General features: G+C 46.4%; 1 protein-coding gene across 1 annotated transcript in view; it reads left to right on the top strand.

The window, feature by feature from the left end:
* Window positions 1–1280: 1280 nt before the first annotated feature.
* Window positions 1281–18481, top strand: part of LOC148903358 (sodium/potassium-transporting ATPase subunit alpha-1) — a 29580-nt gene continuing 12379 nt past the window's right edge. Inside the window, exon 1 of the mRNA XM_089001063.1 lies at window positions 1281–1456. Within this exon, the coding sequence (XP_088857189.1) occupies window positions 1445–1456 (12 nt within the window). The 5' untranslated portion in view covers window positions 1281–1444. The remainder of the gene's footprint in view (window positions 1457–18481) is intronic.

The following is an 18481-nucleotide window of genomic DNA, read 5'->3' on the forward strand; positions in this document are numbered from 1 at the left end:
AAAGATGAAAGAAAACAATGGGCATGTTTTGGCTGTGGATGTGTTTTCGTTTGTTTCAAATATTTCTCACAAATGCTCATGCCAGTACTCACTTCAACGATGAAGGGAGGGATGGAGAGAGTTGGGAGAGAGACAGAATGAAAAGGAGGTTGACATCATGCCTTCATCCTCCGTTCACAAGCACCAGAACGTGCCTGTTGCTATGGCAACTCATTCAAGACCTCCCCCTTCAGACTCTCTCCAACATCTAAATAAAATCGATGCTATTTATAGAGCAAAACTGGCAACACACAAGCAACACGGATCACACATGCGGGGATGTGAATGCAAAACAAAAATACAGCTCATAAACAGAAACACTTACATACATGTGCTCAAGCAACGAGCTGCTGCTGTGCGCCCATCTGTGCGTTGTCCACCTGGGATTTTGTTTGCTAATTTACGAGGCACCCATAGAACATGCATTGGAAGTTTTAAGGTTGACGTGACCCCAGCTTAATTGTGAGTCCACTGAGAATTTACCTATCAGCAACACATACCATAGTGGAAATACACCCCAAGGCTATGCTTGGCCTTTGAGCTATACCTCCAGTGTGCTTAAACCTCCAACCTTGTCTCTCTGCAAAGGTGACAGAGTGCACTCAGCATCCTGGAGCCAGCACAGTTCTCCCAATAGCTGCAGCAAGCCAGTGAAATGTGTTTGAAGAAACAATGAGCAGGGGCTCCACTTGTCAGGGGAGAAGAGGCGTGGATATGCCAAGTGGGCCTCACAGCCAAAAGGGGCCTGTGTGTATGTGTATGTGTATGTGTGTGTCTTTGACAAATTCCATTTGATGACACTTTTTTTGCCACACAAGAGAAAAGTGCTCATCAACATGTGAATGAGAATTTGGAAACAAGCAAGCTGACTGCACGCAAAGCCCCATGCACACCAACTGTCAAGCTTGTAATGTGTGGATGAATCAGTATACGTGGTGCTCTCACACACCATGATTCTCAACATATTTTGCACACACGGAACGTATGTGTGCAAATACATGGAGAAAAAAAAGTGTAAAATGCTGCCACATCAGTGTATTGTCTTCCTCATCTATGATAAATAACCTCTTCTGAGTTGCAAGGCAAGCCGAAAAGAGCGATATGGATGGAGAGATGAAAGCAAGAAAAAACGCCCAATAAAAGAGGACGCCCCGCCCTCATCCGTGGGGTTGTCATGGCAAGTTGTGTGACGTCAAAATGGAAGGTACGCCGTCTATAAGTAAGGGGCACTGCGCGGCCGTTTTCGAGCTCGCGGAGAGGGGCGACACGTGCTGATCCCTTGTGGGGGGAAAGATAAACAGAAAAAGGACGGCGGCATACCCTGCTTTTTATATTAATTTAAAGGTGTTTTTTTTTAATTGAAGGTGGATATTCTGTTAAAGAGTGAAGAGTCATCTCATCAACCATGGGAAGAGGAGTAAGTACAGAACATCCCCGCCCCACCACCCCCCCCCCCGCGCCATCGAGTCCATAAAAGGCATTCAAACAAGTGGTTGATGTTGCCATTATTTAAGCGTCGACTCTGATGATTTTTTTGTGTCCAAAAACTTCCGTATAGTTTCGGCAGCTTTAACTTAAGTTTGCATCACAAAGCGGGGATGTTGCATAACGGGATGTGGTTGAATGCTGATGCTGGTCAAGTTTGGCTCTCACACTGCCACGCTTAATCAGTTTTTGATCACCGCGTTCTTGGAGTCTTGTAACGTTTGGTACATTTCGGCGCAGCTGGGAGTCAAGTGAGAGGGATGTTAAACACTTTCATTGCACAACAATCCAATTTGAAAAGTCACATCTTCACACCTCGCTGGGACATAATTGACAAGTGCACATCATCATACAGTGACGTTGGGCTCAAATAAATTTGGCATGGTTGATAACGTTTCATAGGATTAGAGGTATAATGCGAGCTTTTAGGCTTCAATTTAAGATGTGTTCGCATTTGTCATGTTTTTTCACCCAGAGGGGAACACGGACAGGTATACACACTTTGAGGTCACAATTGAAATTGTTTTTCTGAAGTTGTTTTGTTAAGTGTTAGGGGCTGCCACACCCCAACATGCTGTGCACCACAAACACTCATTATTGATTCAGCCTACAACCCCCTGGATGTGGAGCTGCTTGAGGAGAGAGAACAAGAGGAGACGTCTACCAGATTGGCCCCTTTAAACCCCCCCAACCCATTTTCTTCTGCCTGTTCTCATACCATGATGCTCCTGCAAATCTGGCCGCTCTGCATCTCGGACAATAGCTGCCCGTATTTTCCTTTTTTACCCCGGTGAGAGGCATACCCCGCCCCCCATCTTGACACCCAGTCTCTTCCCTTTGCTAGTTTCAAGTCGCCACACGTGCGAAGATAGCCGTCACCACACAGCTCTCCTGATGTGAGGAGGCGGGTGGTCAGAGCAAGATGATTGTTGTTTCTATTCATGTTGGAGACTGACAGTCCTCCGAGCATTTTCTTACGCTTCCCACATCCTCAAGTTGCAATAAACAGACTGAACAAATAAGGTGATGAGAGAGGGCTGTGTATGATGTAAGAAGACAACTAGTTGCCGCATTGTCGCCACTGACTGATCCAGAAGGATGTCGGCTCTTCCTTGGATTGAAGTCTGTCCGATTATTTGTGATTGCAACAACAATAGTCAGGTGTACAGTGTAGATAACTTGTCAAGGAACAACTATTGTCTTAAAAATGCTGAGAAGTTTCCACCTAGCTGAAATGCAATGAACTACACATTACCGCATCACAGCATGTCCTCTATAGTACGCAAACAGCCCATATGTCTGAAAGCAGTGCGGGGATTCCATCACAGCAGTGTTGTCAGATTAATTAGAAACTGCAATATTAAAGGGAGTTTGACCCCCCCCCCACCCCTTCAAGTCATATGTTAAAGTAGTTATTGTGACTTGATAGTAAGACATGATGGTTATGATTTGTGAAAAAAATCTGATCTTTGGGGCCCCACTTTATGTCTCAATTTGGATTTGCAAGAAACCACAACGCCTGAGGAAAAACAACCAATCAGATGCAAGGCATAACTTGATAACATTTGTCACCCAAACACAGCATCATCCCTGCGGGTTTGTTAAAAAAAAACCTGAAGATTATCTCATTCACTGCCAGAAATGTGCAAAAATGTGTCCGCTCCAGTGCCAGGCTTTTTGTCATTCACTCAAATTACACAACCCACAGAATATTGAGTTTTAGGACTACATAAACATTCAATGCAGTGTTAGAAACCCTAGACTCTTTTCTTTCATCATAAAAAAGAGTTAATTCCTAAATTATATGGGTCTGGAGTTATATGAACTTGAAATGAGGGTGGCTGTCCAAAATACAATGCAAAACATTGGCTTTAACAACAGCTGACGCTGGAACAAAGCACCAAAAAGGGAAATGCTGCCCCTTTGTGGAAGTCAAAAAATATTGCCAAAGGCCATGGCCAGTGCCTTATCGGCACCCAAACAAGAAAAAAAACCAAAACCCGAACAAATTTGGGAATGGCACTCGATGTCATATTTTCAATTTCCGAATAAATTTCTGAATGGCAGTGAATGAGTTAAGTGCTGTGATTAGACTTCATTTTGTATTTTTTGCTTTTCTTTGTCAACAATTTATGTTTATTTGTCGTATTTCCGTTGTCACAGTAGTTTCTTACATATATGATTCGAGGCATGATTGATGAATTTTATGTCCAAAGGTCATTTCTACTGTCAGGTCAGAAAGCACATTTTAACAAAAATTTAAAAAGTGATTTCCTCCCCAAAAAAGTGATTTAGACGCACAATTGGTAAAACAAACGTCAGCTGATTTTCTGGACTTGCTGTTGTTTGTTTTGTGGCCGTTGTATTCACCATCAAAAACATGTCCAGCATTCTCCAGACACAGTCAATTGAGGATTGTCGAAAGCTTGACTATCGTGTTGCAAGGAGAGAGTTTGTGAGTCAACATCAGTGACCTCTGACCCTTTTTGTAATTATGTGGATGTATGGACACAAAGTCCCACGGAGAAACTACATAAAGTCTTCCCGCAAGAGAAACTTCGTTGCGCTGCTTGGAACCAACTTGACAAACACTGTAACATCCATTTCAACTACAGGTTGGTGGAAAGGCCAAGTTCATCCAAGTGGAATGTCTCTCTCAGAGACTCTGCTTATTTTATTTAATGCCACGTTTTTAGGCTCTCATAAATCAAAGAGCTTTTGATGTGATTGGACTGAAAAAGGACAGATTTGATTCAATCTCAAGACATTATCCTCCATTTGAGAGCCGCGCAATTGTTGTTTTTCCATCGAACCAGCAGATATTCTCCCCTGAAGGGGCACACTGACTAAATGTTTAATGTTTGTCCATTCTCTTTCAACCTGATCATCCCCTCAATCCACACACACACACACACACACACACACACACACACACACACACACACACACACACACACACACACACACACACACACACACACACGCTCCCTGGGGGTTTGACATTCTTTCCGTCAATCACAATTTTTTTTGTCAAATGCCGCCTCTCATCTGTGACGGTCCACGCACTCTCTGTCCCGTTCCCGCAGTGTCCTACGTGCCGCACCGCTCTCACTTTGCATCTCTCTCAGGGATTTTTCCCCCTCTGGTTTCACTTGGTGAAAGTAGGAGAGAGCATGGGAAAAACAGGAGAGCATGGGAAAAACAGGAATGTTTTTTGTTGACGTCATTTGTACTCATTTAGTCTCAGTTCATGAAATATCAGCTAATGGCCAGCAGATTTTGGACATGAGGGTTGTTTCCAAAGTTCATGTGTGAGCTCCTGCGGCTGCTTTTCTGATTGTCGCTGGTTTGAAGGCTTGACTGTGTAAATCTCAATCTTATCAGGCTTGCTGCCCTTCCGCAACAACAAATGCCATTGATTCATCTGGCATCTTTTGTTTTGATTGCAGAGGACTGAAGGTTGCACAGGACGTGAGACGGGTGTTAAAACAGTATGCACTTGTTTTCTCACGTTTTATACTTGTTGACTGAGGGGAAGTGAAAAAAAGAGAAGAGGGTGTAAAGCATGTGACTGACTGTCCATTCACATATCTCCAGAGGTGTGGCTTTGGTCACCGGTAGCAACCGGGAAAAGTACCAGGAGTGTGTGTTGTGTATGTGTGTGTGCGTGCACATTGTTCGGCACAGCTGAATGAGCAGCTCGGGTATCTGATGCCAACTGGGTCTGTCCAAAGGAATTTTGCCAGCAACAAGTGTTTTAAGATGTGCAAGTATTTGGACGAAGTGCTGTTTTCCGTCTTTTGTCCCATGATTTGTCCGATATATGTACAGTGAGACCTCAACTTACAAACACCTCAACTTACAAACTTTTTGTCTTACAAACGTCAAATTTATGAAAATTAAACCTTATAATAAGCACTATTTTCATAATACACACCCACCACGGCTGGCGGAGTGATCTTCGGCGGAAGCACACGACCGAACAGCACCACAGGTTAAGTTACCAACAGTCCTTATGGAAGGTGACTCTCCTTCCATAAGCCATCAACGACCATCAAAAAGGTCAATGAAACTTTATTTTACAGCACAGTTTATTTCTTTAATTACATTCGTCATGTAATGCGCCTCTCTTTCCAAACACCAACTCCCTTTGACCTTCGACCTCCAACGCCATTCCATCAAGCCATAAATGACCATCACAAATGTAAATAAAGTGACTTTATGATACAATTCAGTGTATTTCTTTCATTACAATACAATAGGACATTTATTATACATAGAATAAGGTATGTCGTGTTTAGTTTTAAGGCTTATTTAGTTGAAAAGTATATTTTATGGAAACCCGGGAACGGATTATTCCCATTTTAATGGTTTCCTATGGGAATTTTTTTTAGATACACACTTTTCGCCTTACACACTCTGTCTGGGAACCAATTAAGTTCATAAGTTGAGGTCTCACTGTATATCGATCCATCCATCCATTTTTCCGTACCACTTATTCCTCATTAGGGTCGCGGGGGGTGCTGGAGCCTATCTCAGCTGTCACGTCCGAACGAGGTGTGGCAACAGATTTCGTCGGACAAAAAGGAGAGCTGGATCCAAAATACTCGATGGAGACAGGAATAGGTTCAAAAGAAGCTTTACTGAGACACGCAGGGAACAAACATAAAGTGGCGAAACGGAAAAGCAAGGCAACGACTGCAGAGGGGGACCAACCTGCGTACTGTGAGGCGACAAGGGCGTGGAATGCGGAAATAAACCGGTGAATACCGAGCCTATCCGGGTGACTTTTATAGCCAGAAGGCACAATCAGTGGATAGGGATCAGGTGCGTGAGCCCGGAGGAGCAGGTAGGGGAGGGGCACGTACCTGACGCCAATCAGGATGTGACAGTGGCCCCCCCTCAACGGACGCCCCCTGGCAGCCTACCCGGTTTGGAGGGAGCTAGGGAGCTGGTTTCCACCGGCTTGAGGAGGGACATGTGGAAGACCGGGTGGACCTTCATCGTGGGTGGCAGCCAGAGCCTGACCGACACCGGGCTGACGTCATATATATATATATATATATATATATATATATATATATATATATATATATATATATATATATATATATATATATACAGTAAAGTCTCGTTATAGCGATATCGGATATATCGATAGTCCCGGTTATATCGATACTATTTCTATGCACGCACGGAGAAAATTACATGCAAACAGGGTCGGATATATCGATAGTCCCGGTTATATCGATATTTTTTCGGACTCCCTTGAATATCGATATAACGAGACTTTACTGTATATATATATATATATATATATATATATATATATATATATATATATATATATATATATATCTCATCTCATCTCATTTTCCATACCGCTTATTCCTCAATAGGGTCGCGGGGGTTGCTGGAGCCTATCTCAGCTGTCTTCGGGCATGAGGCGGGGGACACCCTGAATTGGTTGCCAGCCAATCGCAGGGCACACAAAGACATACAACAGTCACTCTCACACTCACACCTAGGGACAATTTGCAGTGGTCAATCTGCCTGCCATGCATGTGTTTGGAATGTGGGAGGAAACCGGAGGACCCGGAGAAAACCCACGCGGGTCCGGGGAGAACATGCAAACTCCACATAGGGAGGCCGGACCGGGACGCAAACCGGCGACCTCTGTACTGTGAAGTTATAAAAAAAAAAATCCTCGTCTCACCCACCATGGGTGGTGTCTGTCCCCCATTTTTAGCTCGGGTCCTCTACCAGAGGCCAGGAAGCTTGAGGGTTCTGCGCAATATCCGTGCTGTTCCCAGCACTGCGCTTTTCTGGACCGAGATATCCGATGTTGTTCCCGGGATCTGTTGCAACCACTTGTCGAGTTTGGGGGTCACTGCCCCGAGTGCTCCAACCACCACAGGCACGACTGTCACCTTTACCTTCCAGGCTCTCTCCAGCTCCTCTCTGAGCCCTTGGTATTTCTCGATTTTCTCATGTTCCTTCTTTCTGATGTTTCCATCACTCGGGACCACTACATCCACAACAACGGCTTTCTTTTTCCCTTTATCTATGACCACGATATCTGGTTGGTTGGCCATTACCATCTTGTCAGTCTGTATCTGGAAGTCCCACAGGATCTTTGCTCGGTCATTCTCCATCACCTTGGGGGGTGTTTCCCATTTTGACCTTGGGGTTTCCAGTCCATACTCCGCACAGATGTTTCGGTAGACTATGCCAGCCACCTGGTTATGGCGCTCCATGTAGGCTTTCCCTGCCAGCATCTTACACCCTGCAGTTATGTGTTGGATTGTCTCAGGCACCTCTTTGCACAACCTACACATTGGGTCTTGTCTGGTGTGGTATATCCCTGCCTCTATGGCTCTGGTGTTCAGGGCCTGCTCTTGGGCAGCCAGGATGAGTGCCTCTGTGTTGTCCTTTAGGCCAGCCCTCTCTAGCCACTGATAGGACTTCTTGAGATCAGCCACTTCTGCTATGGTTCGGTGGTACATCCCGTGTAGGGGCTTTTCCTCCCATGATTGTCCCTCTTCCATCACCTCATCCTCTGTTCCCCATTGTCTGAGACATTCTCCGAGTACATCATCCGTTGGAGCCTTCTCTTTGATGTATTCATGGAGCTTGGATGTTTCATCCTGGACAGTGGCTCTCACACACACTAGTCCCCGGCCTCCTTCCTTACGGCTTGTGTACAGTCTCAGGGTGCTGGACTTGGGATGGAACCCTCCGTGCATGGTGAGGAGTTTTCGGGTCTTAACATCCGTGGTCTGAATCTCTTCCTTTGGCCACCTTATTATTCCTGCAGGGTATCTAATCACTGGCAGGGCATAGCTGTTTATTGCCCGGGTCTTGTTCTTGCCATTGAGCAGGCTTCTGAGGACTTGCCTCACTCGCTGGAGGTATTTGGTCGTAGCCGCTTTCCTTGTTGCTAGTTCGAGGTTGCCATTGGCCTGTGGTATACCGAGGTACTTGTAGCTGTTTTCATTGTCTGCTATTGTTCCTTCAGGGAGTGAGACCCCTTCAGTGTGGACTACCTTGCCCCTCTTAGTCACCATCCGACTACATTTCTCCAGTCCGAATGACATTCCGATATCACTGCTGTAGATCCTGGTTGTGTGGATCAGAGAGTCTATGTCCCGTTTGCTCTTAGCATACAGCTTTATGTTATCCATGTAGAGGAGGTGACTGATCGTAGCTCCATTTCTGAGGCGGTATCCATAGCCTGTCTTGGCAATTATCTGGCTGAGGGGGTTCAGTCCTATGCAGAACAGCAGTGGGGAGAGTGCATCACCTTGGTATATGCCACATTTGATGGACACTTGCGTTATTGGCTTGCCATTGGCTTCAAGTGTGGTTTTCCACATCCTCATCGAGTTTGCAACGAAGGCTCTCAGGGTCCTGTTGACCTTATACAACTCCAAGCATTCAGTGATCCATGTGTGTGGCATCGAGTCATATGCTTTCTTGTAATCAATCCAGGCTGTGCACAGGTTGGTATGACAGGACCTGCAGTCTTGAGCGACTGTTCTGTCAACCAGCAGCTGATGTTTGGCACCTCTAGTATCTCTACTAATGCCTTTCTGTGCTTTGATCCATGTGTCCACTTATCTTAGTCTCGCAATGATGCCTGACATGAGCTTCCATGTTGTGGCCGATAGTTGGAAGGAACTGCACCCTTTGAGGAATCCTTCATGATCAGGATTGTTCGCCCGTCGGTTAGCCATCCCGGGTGAGTCCCATCCATCAGCAACTGGTTCTTTTGTGCTGCTAGGCGCTCGTGGAGAGCTGTGAGTTTCTTTAGCCAGTAGGTGTGCCTGGTGCCGTCCAGTTTTTCATACCTGAGACTCTTCCTTGTATATCTGCCGCTGTGAAGAGAGGTTGCTGTGCTCCTCTTTCAGAGTCACCAGCCATTGTGCACTGCTGTTATGTGCGACCTTCTCCCATATGCCTTTCCAGTATCTTTCAGTTTCCAGCCTTGGAGGGTCTGCTCTGCTGTTAGAACCCTGCCACTGAGCGTACACTTTCGCAGGTTGTGTTGCCAACAGCCTGTTTATTCTTCTGGCCTCATTCTCTTTCATGTACCTCTTTAGACGACTGGACAAGGCCTGGAGCCTTTGTTTGTCAGTTTCGAGTACTTCAGGTATGGTTATCTGCGTGTACCTCTTGGGTATTCACGCCTCTCTGGGTCTCCGTCAATTGACTCACATCTTTCCGAGCCGACTCGATCTTAGCCTCCAACCGTCTTTTCCATGGTGGGTAATGAATCTCGTGGTTCTCATGGTTGCTCTTGTAGCCAAGCATCTCTAGGATCACTGATGCTGAAGCGTATATCAGCTCATTGGTTTCCGTGATCGTTCCGGTCGGGATCGTTCTCATTGCTGCATTCACAGTTTCCATGAGACTTTCAGGTGGTACTTCACATAGCCGTTGTAATCGGTTTCTTAGTTGCCCAGTTTTCATTCTTGCCATGATCCTATCTCTCTGGTTAGTTGCTGCCTCGCTCACCATTTCATTCATTGGGGCTGGCTTCCTAATCTCATTCATTGGGGCTTGCCTCCCAATCTCTGGTTGAACCTCTTCCTCTGATGTGGCAGCCTGGGGCCCTTCACCTCGGAATTTGTGTTGTACCTCATCAATCTCAAGTTGTGATAGCAATTGCCGTTTGTGGATATTGGAACACTGAGCTACTAGTTGTTTCGTGGTCAACCGTGACTGTGGGTTTCGAAGTAACCATTCAGCCCCCATTCTCCGCATGTAACCCCTCTGACTGGGGTTGCTTGAGTAGTAGCATTCCAACAGAGCCATGTTATCGCATCTCGTCCATCTCCGCTTTGTTCCAGTAGCCCATTTTTCATCAGGGTGCTCTGGTTCCCCAGCCCCTGACGCAGACCTTGTTTGGCCGGGCGACGTCTGAGCCGGCATGTCATTCCATTTATTGTCTCTCGTCATTTTTATGAGGTAGGCATTAGCGTGAAGGTCTTGCCCAAGGACCCACACTGGATGATGTTTTCGTGCTCATTTTCTCTGCCAAGTGGGATTCGAACCCTCGTCTCCCATTTGCCAAACCGATGCCTTATCAACTGAGCTATCCAGGGCTATATATATATATATATATATATATATATATATATATATATATATATATATATATATATATATATATATATATATATATATATATATATATATATATATGCGGGCAGGCTCAAAAACCACCTGGTTATTCTGCGGTTGGTCTCCCTGTTTGCGGCCTTCCATTGTAGAGGAGCATGATCAGAGACCACCGTGAAATGTCTACCCAGGAGATAGAAGCGAAATGACTCCAGCGCCCATGTAATGGCAAGACATTCTTTTTCCACTGTGGAATAGTTCTTTTCCCTGGGCAACAGCTTCCTGCTAAGGTACAAGATGGGATGTTCCTCTCCTCCATGTACTTGCGAGAGTACAGCCCCCAGACCAACTTCTGATGCATCAGCTTGAACAATGAAGTGTTTGCTCAAGTCTGGTGCCACCAGGTTCGGACTGGAACACAGCGCCTGTTTTAGATTGATGAAGGCCATTTCGGCCTCTGGGCTCCTTTTCACCAACCGGGAGTGTTTTTTTGGTCGTCAATTCTGTTATGGGGGCTGCTATAGTAGCAAAGTCAGCAATAAAGTGTCTATAGTAGCCAGCCAGGCCTAATAACAACCTCACCTGCTTCTTGGAAAGGGGCTGGGGCCAATCGTGTATAGCCCGTAGTTTTGCTTCTTGAGGCTTCACCAGCCCCCGTACTATAGTGTAGCCCAGGTAGTTGGTCTCGCCAAATGCCAACCTGCACTTTTTCAGGTTTGCTGTGAGACCTGCTTTTCTGAGGGAGTCAATCACAGCTTGCACTCGGGGTAAGTGACTCTCCCAGTCGGGACTCTGTATGACAACATCATCCAAATATGCTGCCGCGTATCTCTTGTGGGGGGTGAGAATCCGATCTATTAGGCGCTGAAACGTGGCGGGTGCTCCATGGAGACCAAACGGGAGCCTGGTGTACTGGTAGAGTCCCTCAGGCGTGGCGAAGGCTGTCTTCTCCTTTGATGCCGGGGTTAAGGGCACCTGCCAATAACCCTTTGTGAGGTCGAGCGTGGTGATGAAGCGTGCCTGTCCCAGGGAGTCAATGAGATCATCAACACGAGGCATCGGATACGCATCAAATTCAGACACCTTATTCAACTTCCGAGTCATTGCAGAATCGTATTGACCCGTCTGGCTTGGGAACCAACACGATCGGACTTGCCCAGGCAGTTTGGGACTCCTCAATCACTCCAAGTTCCAGCATCTTCCTTATCTCCTCCTGAATAGCGACCTTACGGGCCTCCGGCAAACGGTATGGACGCTGGTGTACTGTTTTTCCAGGTATGGTGCGTATCTCATGTTGCACCACCTCTGTGTGCCCAGGTATGGAGGAGAAGACGTCTTGGTTACGCTCGACCAATTCGAGCGTCAGCTGGCGTTGGTGTAGGGACAAACTTGGACCCATCTGAACTTCTTCTCTTGCCGGTTCCTTCGCTTTGCTGGGGGGGAGACAACTGAACAGTGCCTCTCTGGCATGCCATTTCTTTAGGAGGTTAACGTGGTAAATCTGCTCAGGTTTCCTCTTACCAGGTTGCCTCACCTTATAATTTACCTCCCCCATGCGTTCGATGACCTCAAAGGGCCCCTGGCAGGATGCCAGGAATTTGCACTCCACCGTTGGCACCAAGACCAGCACTCTGTCTCCTGGCTTGAACTCTCGAGGCTGGGCAGGTCTATTGTAGGAGGCTTGCTGCTGTCGTTGGGCCGCTTCCATCGGATAAATGGCCTTCATCCTTTCCCTCATGTCCCCCACATGCTCGATGAGGGTACGTTGTCGGCACAGCTGCTCTTTCCAAGCCTCTTTGGCGATATCCAGCAGTCCCCGGGGTCTGTAAGAGTACAACAGCTCAAAGGGTGAAAAACCAGTAGAAGACTGTGGTACCTCCCTCACGGCAAACAGCAAGTACGGCAGCAGTTGATCCCAGTTTCGGCCATCTTCTTTGATCACTTTCCTCATCATGGCCTTGAGGGACTTGTTGAACCGTTCTACCAACCCATCCGTCTGTGGGTGGTAGATGGAGGTTCTCAGTTGCTTGACCTTGAGCAGGGCACATAGGTCCTTCATGACCTTGGACATAAAGGGGCTTCCTTGGTCTGTCAGTATCTCCTTTGGGATTCCCACCCGGCTGGTGAGATCAAATAGTTCCTTTGCAATCTGCCTAGTGGTAGCCTTTCTGAGGGGAATAGCCTCTGGAAACCGAGTGGCATAATCAACCATAACTAAAATTTACTGGTGTCCCCTAGCACTTTTTGGCAGAGGTCCAACTATATCCACCCCAAGCCTCTGAAAAGGGGTCTCAATGATGGGTAAGGGAATGAGCGGGTTTCTGTATGTGGGGTTTGGCGCCACCTGTGTGCACTCGGGGCAAGAACGACAATAGTTCTCCACATCCTTGTGCACCCCTGGCCAGAAGAACTGTTGCAAGATTCTCTCTTTCGTCTTTTCTACCCATAGGTGTCCCCCTAGCAGGTGTGTGTGTGCCAAGTCCAAGATTCTAGCTCGGTGTGGCTGTGGCACGGGAAGTTCTTCACGTACTTCACCATTTTGCTTCGTTACCTGGTATATTAACCCCCGGTCAACAGCAAAATGGGGATAGGTGGGACCTGCCCTCTCCCCCAGTACTACACCCTCTAAAACCTGCACATTTTTCATGGCGTTGGCAAGGGTAGGATCCTGTAACTGGGCTGTACCATACCGGCCTGTTAGAGGAGGCAGCTTCTGAGTCCCTGGGTTCTCATCACTACTGGAAGCCGGGAGATTTGCTGGGTCTGGAGTTTCCTCGGTGGTCTCTGGGCCAGACTCCGTCTCCGGTGGTGCATCTGCTGTCCCTAGGAGAACACAGGCTGGGGAGAGTGAATCAGAGGGGTAGGCTTGGGTATTCACTACACGCGTCTTACCTCTCCCCTTCCGAGGTAGTCGGGCCAGTCTTTCCTGTGTTTCTCTCCACAGTGGGTGAAAGGCCGGGAAGTCGCGTCCAATCAGGAGGGGTACAGGGAGAGAGTCAACCACACCAGCTACCGTGCGGATGATTGCCTTGGTTGTGGTCATGGTGAGTTCGGTGGTGTGGTACTCTCTGGTGTCTCCGTGGACACAGGAAAACTGGAAGGGTTTTCTCTGGAGACAACCTGGTTGGATCCACCAGCGTTTGGCGCACCAAGGTGACCAGGCTTCCGGAGTCCAGCAGGGCGTCAACATCCTGTTGATTCACTGTCACTGGACAGGTGGGGGGTCTTGTTAGTGAGCTGTCACTATCCCCCAGGAGGGAGGCATAGTGAGCAGGGTGGGCACTGGAAGAGTCAGCGGTCGGCCTGGACTCTTCCGTTGGTTTTCCACACTGCCGTGAGATGTGTCCCGTCTCTCCGCATCTGTAGCATCGTCTGGGCTCAGTGCCCCTGGGCATCTGCCACTGCCTGGGTGGGCTTCTGTTGCCGCCTGGAGCCATCTTGGCTATGTTGGGGAGCTTGGGCGCCCTTTGTGCGGGCCATTCCAGTCCTGGTGGGGATGTGTTGCCGGTTTCCTTCCTGGTCGTTCGTAGCATCTCCGCTGTGGCCTGGTACTGTTCCTCTGCTGCCACTGTTTGACAGGTAGTAGTCAGCGACTGCTGGCTGATGATCTTTTTTGCCTCATAGGGCAGGGCTCGTAAGTAGCAATCCACGACAATGGCCTCGACCACCTCAGCTGCCGTGCTCCTTTCGGGTTCCAGCCACTTCCAGGCGATGCGGGCCAATTCGTGCATCTGTGCCCGTGGAGGTTGGTCTAGCTGGAACGTCCAGGTGTGGAAGCGCTGTGCCATTCCGAATTTGGTGAGCCCATGTCTGCTGAGAATTTCAGCTTTTAGATAATCATAGTCTTCTGCTCTGTCTGCGGTCAAGTCCAGGACAGCATTCAGTGATTCCCCTGTCAGGAAGGGTGCAAGCAATCCCACCCACTGCTGCTTGGGCCACCTTTCTGGAATGGCTGTTGCTTCAAATGTATGCAGGTACGCCTCGATATCATCCGTCGCCCCCATCTTGGCTAAAAAATCACCCGCCTTCACCCAGGGAATGTTCTTGGCGGCCATTTGTTTTTGCAAGAGCAATTCCTCTGCCTTCAGTTCATTTGCTCACTTTTGCTCCTCTAGGAGAGCCAAATTGGCCTGATATTGGGCTTCCTGACTTGCGAGAAGGGTTTTCAAAATGTCTTCCATTTTTTTTTTTTTTTTTTTTTTTTTTTTAATTGAAGATATTTTCAATTTAGAAAAAACATAACACAAACCATCTATGTCCATGCACTTATTAACGCTTGTCCAGTGCCCGCATTCCCCACCATATGTAATGTCATGAGAGGCTAGCTCTCAGCGGGACAGGACAAGGAGCGCAATGGGCGACAGGTTTGAGTACAAACAAAGGTTTTAATAAAGGGTTTCAGGGGGAACTCACAAGTAACAAAGGCAAGAATAGTGTCTCTTCCAATATTTAAATCATAATAAAGTCTCTTCTGAGGTGAAACTGAAGACGGAGTTCTTTTCCATGAGTTTCTAGGCCTCACCCCTCTTGATGTCCTCCTCATGTAGGCTAGCCACCTTTAGCAAGGTCCGAATCCAGTGTCCTGTCGTATGGTCCCAACTGGTAATGAGTTCCACGCAGCAATCAGTTTCTCCACGGAGCACAGCAACAGAGCTTGTCTCCCCCGGGCTCACACTCAGAGGCTCTCCGCCTTAAAAGCCTTGCCTGCCAATCAAGCCGTGATCAGCCACAGGTGTGTAGGTTGTGCAAAGAGGCACCTGAGACAATCCAACACATAACTGCAGGGTGTAAGATACTGGCAGGCAATGTTCCCTTTAAACTGCGCGCGTGCGCAATCGCGCACTGCTTGCACATATTCAGGTGATCTATGCAGCGCACAAAATAAAATAAAACAGAAATGCATTACTTAATATCTATTTTTAGAACTGATATAATTTAGTTAATTAGACCAATTATATACAGTATATATATTTTGTGCCGTTTTGCAAAATAACTCAGGTGCCAGGTTATTTGTTGGAGTGACAGGTGTCCAGCCAATAATGCCGTACAGTTCACGTACGTTACGCAGCCAATCGGAGCAGAACGGCACGAATGTGCCCTGCCCATAGGCGTAGTTCAACAGGCGTGTGGCCACAGCGTCCACATCTGATGTTGCTCACAGGGGTCCTCAGTGTGCTCAGAAAGCTTGTGTGTCTGCTCACACACATGAAAAATTAGAGGGAACATTGCTGGCAGGGAAAGCTTACCAGGTGGCTGGCATAGTCTACCGAAACAAATGTGCGGAGTATGGACTGGAAACCCAAAGGTCAAAATGGGAAACACCTCCAAAGGTAGTAGAGAATGACCGAGCAAAGATCCGGTGGGACTTCCAGATACAGACTGACAAGATGGTAATGGCCAACCAACCAGATATCGTGGTCATAGATAAAGGGCAAAGGAAAGCCGTTGTCGTGGATGTCGCGGTCCCGAGTGATGGAAACATCAGAAAGAAGGAACATGAGAAAATCGAGAAATACCAAGGAGCTGGAGAGAGCCTGGAAGGTAAGGGTGACAGTCGTGCCTGTGGTGGTCGGAGCACTCGGGGCAGTGATTTTTTTTTAATTTTTATTTTTATACAGCGGGACCTTGGCTTACGAACTTAATGGGTTCCCAGACAGAGTGTGTAAGGCGAAAAGTATGCATCTCCAAAAAAATGTTCCCATAAGAAACCATTAAAATGAGAAGAATCCGTTCCCAGGTCCCAATAAAACATAATTTTCTACTTTCTAATTTTCTAAGCCTTAAAACTACACAAAATATATCTTATTTTATGAATAATAAATGTGCTATAGTATTATGATTAAAGAAATAAACTATACTCATTTTATTTAGCTTTGTGATGGTCATTAATGGCTTGATGGAATGGAGTTTCCGGTTTCCTCAGCATTAAACACTTGATGAGGAACATAGGCTTCTTTCACCATCTTGAGGAATGATCCCTTGTAGGTGCTTTCTCTGTGATAATTGTATCTAGTTCATCAACTGTGATCTGTTTAGCTGGGTTAATAGCTTTTTACATCAAGTGTGCAGATGACTTCTGCGGGTTATTTGTGGAGCCTGATTGATGGGATATTTAATCTTCCAGTCTACACTCCGCTTTTGAATGATCAAAGTTGAAATGGGTCCACATTTCACTGTTTTCTATCCATTTTCTCACCATTTTACTTGTTTCTTTCCCCTCCTTTCTTTTTTTTGTTTCAAGCTCTGTCCTCTCCCTTTCGTGTGTGTGTGTGTGTGTGTGTGTGTGTGTGTGTGTTTTCTCTCTCTCTCTGTCTCCCTGTCTCTTTAATGTTTGACCCCCCCCCCCCATCACACTGCTGGGTTCTTGACCAATCACGTGGCTTTAACCGAAGACGCCATTTTGTTTTTTGGAGAAGGCCTCACTCTCTCTCTGTCTGTAACCCGATACCCCAGGGGCAGGGAATAGAGGACAAAAAAAGTCCGCTGCCATTTCCTTGTTTGGAGAACGGGCACATTCACGAACGAAACATTACTCATTGTGGCAGCTCCGTGTGTATCCTGAAAAATAGTTCGTATGCCAAGGTAATTTTTTTTCATAAATGTAACGTTCGTAAACCGATTAGTTCGTAAGCCAAGGGGTTCATAAACCGAGGTCCCACTGTGTGTGTGTGTGTGTGTGTGTGTGTGTGTGTGTGTGTGTGTGTGTGTGTGTGTGTGTGTGTGTGTGTGTATATATATATATATATATATATATATATATATATATATATATATATATATATATATATATATATATAGTAAAGTCTCGTTATATCGATATCGGATATATCGATAGTCCCGGTTATATCGATACTATTTCTATTCACGCACGGAGAAAATTACATGCAAACAGGGTCGGATATATCGATAGTCCCGGTTATATCGATATTTTTTCGGACTCCCTTGAATATCGATATAACGAGACTTTACTGTATATATATATATATAATACACACACACCACTGCTGGCAGAGTGATCTTCGGCGGAAGCACACGACCAAACAGCGCTCCAGCCGGCGCTGCACACCCCCTCTCATTGAATGCACACGTCGATCGCCTACTTGGAGCTTTTTGCTGATAATTTTACTATGATGGGACCAAAAAAAAACCACCACAGGCTCGTGTTCAGCCCAGGAAGACACAAAATAAAATCACCGTCGCTGAGAAGAAGGAGATAATTGAAAAACACGAACGAGGTGTGCGCTCGTGTGATTTAGTGGCCGAGCACAGAAGCCATCAAAGGTGTGTCTGTTGCAAAAGGTGTTTCCGTGCTCTCAAAGCGACGGTCTCTTGCAATCGAAGAAGTTGAAGAAAAACTTTATTTTACAGCACAGTTTATTTCTTTAATTACAGTCCTCATGTAATGTGCCTCTCTTTGTGACTTTATGATACGATGCAGTGTATTTCTTACAATACAATAGCACATTTATTATACATAGAATAAGGCATGTTGTGTGTAGTTTTAAGGCTTATTTAGTTAAAAACTATATTTTATGGAAACCCGGAAACAGATTATTCCCATTTTAATGGGATTTTTTTATATAATTTTTTTTATATAATTTTTATATCATATATATATATATATATATGAGTGTATAACAATCCTCGTCTCACCCATTTTTTGTCCCCATTTTTTTTTTAGCTCGGGTCCTCTACCAGAGGCCAGGAAGCTTGAGGGTTCTGCGCAGTATCCGTGCTGTTCCGAGTAATGCGCTTTTCTGGACCGAGATATCTGATGTTGTTCCCGGGATCTGTTGCAACCACTCGTCTAGTTTGGGGGTCACTGCCCCGAGTG

The sequence above is a fragment of the Hippocampus bargibanti genome, linkage group LG01 (genome assembly GCF_051943395.1).
Source record: "Hippocampus bargibanti isolate YZ-2025 linkage group LG01, ASM5194339v1, whole genome shotgun sequence".
NCBI lineage: Eukaryota > Metazoa > Chordata > Actinopteri > Syngnathiformes > Syngnathidae > Hippocampus > Hippocampus bargibanti.